The sequence below is a fragment of the Stegastes partitus genome, unplaced genomic scaffold (genome assembly GCF_000690725.1).
Source record: "Stegastes partitus isolate 25-593 unplaced genomic scaffold, Stegastes_partitus-1.0.2 Scaffold1139, whole genome shotgun sequence".
NCBI lineage: Eukaryota > Metazoa > Chordata > Actinopteri > Pomacentridae > Stegastes > Stegastes partitus.
This window is the reverse complement of record NW_007578870.1, coordinates 188,538-198,093: the sequence shown is the minus strand read 5'-3', so window position 1 is coordinate 198,093 and position 9,556 is coordinate 188,538. Positions and strand designations below refer to the sequence as shown.

At 46.9% G+C, this 9,556-nt stretch overlaps 1 protein-coding gene across 1 annotated transcript in view; it reads right to left on the bottom strand.

Moving 5' to 3' along the window:
* Nucleotides 1–399: 399 nt before the first annotated feature.
* The window catches only part of cacna1ia (calcium voltage-gated channel subunit alpha1 Ia), a 106,104-nt gene continuing 96,947 nt past the window's right edge, over nucleotides 400–9,556 (bottom strand). Inside the window, exons 32-35 of the mRNA XM_008296611.1 lie at nucleotides 5,253–5,420; nucleotides 2,322–2,539; nucleotides 1,343–1,574; nucleotides 400–1,131 (exon numbers count right to left, since the gene is read on the bottom strand). Coding sequence (XP_008294833.1) covers nucleotides 400–1,131; nucleotides 1,343–1,574; nucleotides 2,322–2,539; nucleotides 5,253–5,420 — 1,350 coding nt within the window. The remainder of the gene's footprint in view (nucleotides 1,132–1,342; nucleotides 1,575–2,321; nucleotides 2,540–5,252; nucleotides 5,421–9,556) is intronic.

Genomic DNA, 9,556 nt, shown 5'->3' with positions numbered 1-9,556 from the left:
GAGAAAAGGACAGCAGAGCAACATCAGGACTCTCTGTTGTGTCTTTAAGCTCTGTTGTATCTGCTCCTGTCGGCTCCCAGACATGGACAGGCCTCCTGGTTTCAGAACCCTCCACGGCCAAAGAGACTAGAGGGGCCACGTCGTCAGCCCAACTGTGCAGGCCACCTCGTCACCAACCAGAACCAAGACCGCTCCCCTACGTAGCACAAAATGGGACATGGGCTTGTCACAAATGTAAAGAAAGGGACTGAGGGGGTAAGATGAGGGTTTGGTTTTGGAATACAGGACATCATGTGTCATCAGACCCCTCTCTCACTGATGAAGCAGAGAGAGCGAGAGGGACGGCAATGGGTTTAGATCCAAGGAATGGAGTGACAAAGAAAAGGAAAACAGCAGGTTTCATCTGTTTTTTCGACAAGGCCCCACTGTTGTTTGGCTTGAGCTCTTCCCTTTCAGCCCCTGCTCTCCGTCTCCTAGCTCCCCTCTTCCTTCTCCTCGTCTCGTATCAACTAAAACCCCCGTCCAGGGGTTGGCCAGGAAGCCCTGGGGATCCATAAGCTCCAGCCCCAGAATCTCCCTGCGGCCCTCCCTGCCCCGGGAAGACAGCAGCATCCCCCCTTGGTCCAGGCTGCCCGTGCTGTTGCATTTCTTAACAGCTCCTCCCGGGTACACCAGGGAGCTGGGCGACAGCAGCGACGTCAGCGACAAGCTGCTCAGCGCCTCTGACAAGTGTTCGCTGTTGCCCGCCTGGCTGGAGCCGCAACCACCGATAGACGACCCGATGCCGATGCCCAGGTCCTCGTCCGAGGGGTCGATGGAGTCGTCCCGGGTGTAGCCTGGGCTGGTGCTGCCTCGCCCGCTGCTCTGGCTCCGCTGGTGACCCCTGGTGGCCTGAAGGGTCAGCGCCGACGAGCAGCTCGGCCTCGGTCTCAGGGTCTGGACCGGAGAGGAAATGGTGGTGCTGTCTTTAGGCAGCGGAACAGGGCACATGAGTGGTAAGGGAGCTGTGGGCAACGGCAGCTCCAAGTTCTGTGGTGGAGAGACGCTGAAGCTCAGTCCTTCCTCCAGCGTGGTCTGAAGGCTGCCTTCAGAGCTCCCTGTAGCGAGGGAGGAGTCACTGTGGGATGTGTACTGGAGAGAAGAGCGGGAAAGGAGAGCGGAGACAGAAAGTGAGCACTTAAATCCAACTTGTAGCAAAACTCTCATTCAATTCACTTCATGTATCATCATTTGTTAGATGGTGCTCAACCTCATCGCAGTAAAACCCCACAGCTCTCTGCTTAGAAGGCTTCAAGTGTCATCTAACCTATTTTAAAGAGTTGTGTCCCACTCCCTGCCTTACCTGTGTGCAGAACATCTTTCTGTGGGCTCCAGGAGAGCGGAACGAGGCCCAGGAGGCCGGGGAGGTCAGCCTGAGGCCTCTGGACAGACGCAGGCTCCGGCTGCGGGGAGGAACTGGGATGGAGGCTCCCGCAGGCTGGAAGAACTCTGCAGGCACATGGAAGAGAGGAGAAATACCACCGGCTCCTCCTTCTCCTTCTTTGTTTCTGTCCTTGTTGCTGCTGCTGCTGCTGCTGCTGGAAGCGCCACCTTCAGGAGGGAATACACTTTCCAATTCCATCCTGGAGTGGACTCATGCTCTTTTCTACTCTACACAGACCCAGCTATAGCAGTGGGTCAGCTGACAGAATCATATTTGTATACATGTTGTTTGAAATCTGTCCCACAGTCCTAGATATGTGCCATGTGATGCCATTTGATGTCAAAATTAAACTAAGTTTGATAAATGGGGAAAAAAAGGCAATGTGCAGATATTCAATGCAAATCTTATCACTTGTTCATGTGCTCCTTTTTATATATAAACATATTTTTAAGCTTATATATGCAGACAACAGACTTGTCTACTGCAGATACTTACTTAAAATAAATAAGTACTTAAAATATTTTGTATATGTGTGTGTTTGTATGTATAACAACGATTCTAATAGTGATGATTTCTTGAAAATTGTTTCTCTTGTCTAACAAAAGCATCCTTGTTTTGTCTATACAGTCATTTAAGATGTGCGACTCTCACTTTGACTTACAAACAAGTTTTCACTTTGACTTGAAAGAGTCTTTTTTTGTGAATTCTTGTCCAAAATGGCAGATTAAATAAACCCTGACCGAATGTTGACGTTAACTTCCAAGAGAGCTAGCTAATGTTATACATGCAGAGTTACAAAGCACAATAACAAACTGACAAACTGCAATCTATTCTCCATTTCTTCAGTCTTTTGGAGGTGAGCCTGGCAACACAGTGCGTATCACTGGTACAGATTTACTAACCAGGGCTGTAGTGAGGTTGGTGTGTTTGCATCTCCATCTCCTGCAGCGCCGTCTCCATCTCGGTGCCAACGCTGAGGGCCGTGCACGGCGATCCCAACCCCTGCACCTGGCTCTGCACCACGGTCTGAGTCTGGTGGCCGCCGCCAGCGCTTCCTCCTCCTCCTCCTCCGCCACCGTCCTCCTCGGAGCTGCGGGAGTCACAGCGACACCTTCCCTGGAAGCGAAACAGATGATCCGACATCGAAGAGACAGCGTTTAAGAATAAATATCCAGATCGGAGGATAAAAAAGGGAAATTAAATTTAAAAAAGACTATTTTTATATCTGCAAAATTGCTGGGACCAAAAGCTTATATCATTAAAATGATCATTAGTTTAAAATTAGCTTTAAACTCTTTTTTTTTGTTCTCCAAAGGGGCAATTAAAGGTTGTACATTATATATTGTAAAGTGACAATTCCTGGTTGGGACCAAGCCTGGTAGAAAATGAGAGGAGTAAAAAAAAGCATCCCCTCAGGCAGGCACGGTGCAGATATTAAACATAGCCTCTGATTCACATCGGCCCTCTGGCTCTTCTTCTTCAGTGCCGGTGAAAGGGTGAGAACTCATTATGAGCTGTTATTGTCATGTTAATTTTACATATTGTTATATTAAATGTTTGATTGTGTGAGTGTGACGTGGAGGCAAGTGGAAGGCAGGTTGAGGGAAGAGTTCTTATGGGCGCCACCAACACAAACAACCTTACACAGAGATGTTTCCGTCACTTTAGAGGACATTGCATTGACTTATTTCCTAAAGACGTACCTTAACCCTCACCATAACTACCACTTACCCGACCAATAACCCAGTTTCGTGCTAAAATTTAATGATTTATGTGGCTTTTTCGTCCTCCAGAAGGGAGACGAGTTCCCACAATGTGACTTTGTAAACAGATTTATGTCCACACAACGGGAGCGATAAAAGCAGGCACACACTGTTTTCTTTCTTTTTTTTTTAACCAATCAATGCTTGACAAATAAAATCCCCCTAACCTTACATCCTTTCTCACCTTCTGCCTTTCCCTCTTCCTCTCTTTCCATCTGTTTCCCCCTTCCTCTAATGAGCGGCGGTTCGCAGCCATGCTTTGCTGATTGCAGGCTTATCTGGATATCCAGAACCAAGAAGCGTTACCCCGTTACGGAGGAGGATATCTGGGAAGGACGGACGATGGGGGATGGAGATAACGTGGCTGGAGGGAGGCGCAGAGCAGGGGCAGGTGTGCAATTACCGCAGGGGGTAATACTGAGACAGGAGATGCGTAAAAGATAAAGTCGAAAGGGTGTGTGCGAGTGGATTCAAGAAAGGGCGGCGAGAGAGCCACCCAGGATGGCGACTGGGGAGCGCCTGTTGGAAAGATTTATTCATGAGACGGTCTGCGGTGGATAGAGACTGTGGGTTCTTCAAAGACAAGATAGTTACCCTGATACATAGAGAGAAACAGATAATGAGGTCTTTGGAACCTCGGGTTTATGCCGGAAAAATCACAAGAGAGCCTGCAACATAGCCGCGAAAGTGATTTTATGAGGGTCATTTCCTTTGCGCTTCCTAGAAGGAAAAAAATATAAATAAATAAAAAACAAAATCATTAGCGAACCGCTGCTGCTGTTTGTGCTCGGCCCGATCCGAGGATGAGGAGAAAGTGATGCTACACTGTGAGTTTGTGGGGAGATCTTTACCGCTGCATCCTTTTTCTTCCTCTAAAGTTTTTATGTTGTAATATTCTGCCATAAAACTGAATCTGCTTTGGCGTCACGTTGAGCGTAAAGATGACGAGCAGCTATAATATCCTGCTGCTGGCATTAAAACAGGCACGGTTTGTCCCTCATGGACTCACCACTGCTTCACTTTTTTTTACAGACTCCAAATTTCTCGTGCACACAAGACACTTATCTCATGAGCACCACGTAGGTTTCATGTGCCAACGGGATACAGGGTGATGTGGGATGCTGGGAATTCAGGCTCTTTGGAGGGAGCCGGTAGCAAAACTATTTGTAAATGTGTGTTGTTGTGTGTCTGTATCGCAGTCTGTGGGTCCGTAGTGAGATTTGTAAATGTGTACAAAGATATTAAAAGATGAAAAGTCTAAGTATTTGGCCACAAGTGCTGGAAATACAGACAAATCACCAGCTACAAGTCAAGCAGGTCTCACAATTGGCTGTCTCTTTACAAATGACTACAAACCATCAGGCGGTGCTATCCTCCAGAGTCTATATGTGACAACATTTGCTGAGTTTGTGGGTCGTTGAGCAAAAACTTTCATGAGCGTGATGCGCAGCCAGAATGAACGAGCCTGTGAGCCTGAGCTCAGGGCAAAGAAACCCTGAAGTTACAGATAAAAATCTCTCACAGCAGAAACGCTTGACTTGTAACTGGTGATTTGTCTGTATTTCCAGCACTTGGAGCCAAATACTTAGACTTTTCATCGATTAGTATCTTTATAAATCTTTGTACGCATTGACAAATCTCCCTACGGACCCACAGATTGAGATACAAACACAACAATACACATTTAGCTTTATTCCCAGCATCCCACATCACCCTGTATCCCGTTTAAACCTACGTGGTGCTCACGAGATAAGTACTTTTCTTCTCTCCGACACGTCCCTTTAGGGGCTCCTTAAGTTTTTACTGGGATGTTCAGCATTTCATTCAATTTTTTCAACAAGTTACTAATTCCAAGTCGAGCCGACACAGGAACATGTGCGTAAATGGCATCGGATCCACATTTCTTCACTAATATCGTCTGAAACAGCTTCACGTGAATCAGTGCACCAGCCTGGTACTCCCTAACATCTGCCGTGCAAGTTGCAGATAAAATGACAAAAACTTCTACTTAGTCCTAACTTCAGAGGTGTCCAGTGACTTCTCCACCTCGCTCCACTCACACCCACCTCGCTCTCTTGCGCCAGCAGCTGGTAGGCGGTGTGTTCGTCCAGGCTGAGGTCGTCCGGCAGCGCGGGGGACGAGGACTTGTCCGAGAGCTGCTCCGACTTCAGCGACGCCTGCTCAATCTCTGCCATCCTGATCTGCTGCAAAGAATGTCCTTCAGTTATCCTCGTCTCGGAAAAGACACGGATGGGAACAGTCTTGGGGTTACTTACATGGACTCACCAGCGCTTAACACAAGGTTCATAGCAACCACAGATACATAGACACACACAGATAGATATGAAGCTGCTGTCTCGCATGATTTCTTTGTTTACACGGCGTCTCTTAGAGGCCGACACGAGCTACAACAGACAAGATAGATAAAACCTCCACCGAGCAGCGATACGCTTCACCAGGTGCTGACAATTCAAAGTGGCCATAATGCCGTGGCACCTGTCTGTAAATAGAGAGCAGGGTGAGAGATTTCAAGAAGTAGAAAACATCACTTTGTCATCATCAAACCAGCGGCAGAGAAAGAAAAAAAAAACAAAAACAAAAAAAAAAGAGGCTGAATGGGAGGCGAGAGGCAGATTTCCAGGCAGTGAGTGTTTTTTGTGTAGCATCTGCATGTAAGAGAGAGAGAGAGAGAGAGAGAATGTGTGTGAAGGGATGCTTTTATTTTGTAGTGGCACCAGAACCGCATAATTCTACACCAAGAGCCAACTGCGTAATTGTCAAACACATACATTAAAATGTCGTACTCCGTCATAGTACAGCGATCCCAAAGAGACGTTATTACCAAACGGAAAGCAACTGGGATGCTCCAGCAGTGCTACGATCTCCTTATTTGCTTCAACATTGGCTCCAGCTAGGCTGGTTTCATTAGGACTGCAGGTAACTCAGCCCATATGGCTGCTGGATTGCTTTTAAATTATCACTGCACAAGCCTCCCGTGAGCCTCCTCCTCTCCTCCTCTTGTAGCACTTTTTCTTTTTGGTACAAACATACTGCAAACAGTGAGCTGAAGTGGAATTTCAGGGTTCTGGGGGCGCTCAAGCAATGTTTCTTTAAAGAGACAGAGCAATAAATAGCCGGGGAAAGTGGAATTAAAAGGGCTAGTCGAAAGGGGCAAAGTGAAATCCAATGGAGTGAGGTCGGTTAGCGATATATTAACACGTGCCGGTAGGCGAGAAAGACAAAGAGGTTCATAGAGAAAGATTCATGGCTGATATGAGGCAGTAAATTACCATTGCCAAAGCCCCGAAGGAGAGAGAAAGCAAAGAAAGAGAGAGATGTGATGAGGCAAGGAAAGGAAGCCAGGCAGCAGCACAGCAACTCATTAATTTAACACTTTGCAGTTTTTTGTGTTCGTCTCTAAACACTGGTCCTCACTTGTGCTAATACGTGAGAGCACCCGTGACCCGTGGTTTGGTCCTGGTCTCAGAGGTGGACCGTGAATAGCTTCAGAAAAGGTTCCTGCGAGTCATCAGCCGGCACATTTATCGACAGGTAATGGAAACTACAGCTTCTCTCTCTCTGCATTCTCGGCTGCGCCTCCAGGGACGACGGAGGAAGCACAACGGCTACAGGAGGAGCTGCTGCACCGCTGCTTCCGAAGGTAACCGCAGAAACACCGAAGACTTCACTAACAAGATAGAGGACTCAGGCGAGAACCAATTGAAAGCATCCACTGCAGCCTGAGAGCGGCGAGGCGACGCATCGCTCTGCTCAGCGCTGCAGGGAGGGAACGAGAAGAGAAGAACGTGCGACTGAGAAGACAATGTGCACGGCTGCTACCTCCTGCCACATCATGTATGCTGCAACCAAAGTACTGAGATGATCATTTCCTCCAACAGCACACGTGCACAAACAGGCGTACCTCCTGTCTGAGATCGGTCTCTGAAATATTACAACAGAACTTTAACCCATAACATCCACGCAGCACAAAAACTGTGTAATTCTACCACTTATGGCTCCTCTCACATTTCTTAGAACGACTTATTAGTTAAAATCTGCCACCACACACCAGAGTCAGCTCACTTCACCATCACCATACAGTTGTCAAGTGCAAATTCAGAGCCAACTCTCTGAGCTTTAGCAGTTTTTCTAGGTACTTGGGAGGAAGGTTGGTCCAAGCATCTTTTTGTTATTTATCTGTGGATTCATGCTTTCTCTTGTCATTCCACACCGACTCCCTGAGATCAGAATCAGGGCTCTGCAGGGACGACGCTACCTGCTGCCGTTCTTCTCGTCTCAGAAGATAATTCCTGTACTTGACAGCAGTTTGAGAACCAATTTTTCTTAGCTTTGGCCGAGCCCTTCCAAGCACGGTGTCAGTGGAATTTATATTGAGGAGCGTTTATGTACTCTCGAGGGATGCCTCTTCATTCCAAATTAATGGCAAAGGCCTTCCCTGCTCCACTGAACTGCTGCCTGCATACTCAGGCGTAGTCACGCCCAAGCTGTGCCTCATCCCAAGTGTTTTTTTTAAAGGCAGGCACTTGATGAATATTCTGGCTGTCACACACGCTGCACCCAGGTGTCCTGCTGGGCCAAGCAGCCCCCTTAAACACAACAACACTGCACACAAGCACACAAACACACCCAATATGCTAAATGTGACGTTTAAAGAACAAATTGAAGGAGAGCGACGCGGCATCAGAGACGTTAAATCAGAGACAGACAAAAGGGATAGAGAGAGGTGTGGGGGGGACAGACGGAAAGAGGAAGCATATAAAAGAGGGGGCAAAGATTGATGGTTTGACAGCGTCTGCAGACAGGCAGAAAGCGCGGCTGACAGGTGAGGAGGTGTAGAGCCCAGTTATTGCTTCTTCTGAGCTGACCCGCTGCACTTTGTCATTGTGATGGACAACACTGGCACAGGACAGTACGTTTGTGTGAGTGTGTTTCGTACAGGATCTCCTGTTTACAAAACACCTTGAAATATAAGCACAAGTAAACGGAGAGCGTCGGTGCGTGCGTGGGCGCATGCATCAAGGATGGTTGCATGTGTGTGTGTGTGTGTGTGTGTGTGTGCATGCAACGGGCCTCATTAATCCACATTTCTGCACAAATGGAAAGTTGCTCTTATCTTACGGCGATGTGTTTAATTAAGGGTTTTAATACGACGTCACACTGGAACATAGCAGCACACACAGGAGTTGACATGCTTTATAAAGCATGAACTTTAGCAACGCTTTCCATTCAGGCTCTGTGATGAATGAAGCCCCCGTATATGAATCAACGTGCAAGTGCGTGTTCGTGTGTACGTCCCTACATGCATGCTGTCTAGTCCATTTTGGATGGTGGCTGTGTGTTCATGAATCGGGTTTGTGTGTGTGTGTGAGTGTGTGTGTGTGTGTCAGGGTTTCAGGAGTACTGAGTTTTGCTCGTCGCTAGTTTTGCAAAGTAGGAAGTTTTAGATGCACGAGTCAATGAAACTCTGAACTGTACGGTGACACAGAGCGTCGAAATGTATGCAAAAGAAAGTCGATATTTTTCAGCGACAATATTTTTTTAATTTATTTTTTTAACAAAGCATCTCAGAAAAAGAAGTAAGTTGGAAAGACTATTTTAAAAATTAAAATAGTCTACAGGAGTGAAGAGAGCTGTGCAGCCTGTAGAGAAAAAACACATGCCGACTTTGCAGGAATTGCAATCTTAAAATTAATTAAATATTAAAAACAACCTGCAGGTTTAAGAGCAATATTTTTGGTCGCTCATTTCTGTGAATGCATCTGAAAGCGTCAAATCTGCTCCTTCCACATCGCTAAAGTTCATAACGAAGTCTGAATTAGGAACCAGAACACTTCATGGATCCTCTGCTGATGTTTCAGTCCGGCTGCCGAGCTCAGCTGTCGACCCACAGAACTACTGTTACAGCAAACAAGGAGGACTGCACATTCACCTGCGACTCTCCTGAAAGCACGATATTTTCCAGGAAAGATTTGGGCTCATGTTTTTGTTTTGCTAACATTGCTGAAGGGGCCATAAAAGCGTCCAAATCCTGCTAAATTGGCAACGCTGGTTTGGTTTCTCTGTCCTCTGAGGTAGGAGTATTTTTAATTATGATTAAACGCAGCGATTCTCACATGTTTGATTGTTATCGGCCTCCAGGTCGGCCCTGCAAACCTCAGCGGGGAGAACCTGTCACAAACAATCCATCCAATGAACCCCAAACTACTCTGAGTGGTTATGTAAACTAATTGCTTAATCAAATAAATTAACGCCCGTGGTTCTGTTTTGCTTGCAAATTTAAGCCAAAAGGGGTGATTTTAATACCTGCGAAAACTCCTCAGGCCCTTCCTGTGAGTGTGTGTGTGTGTGT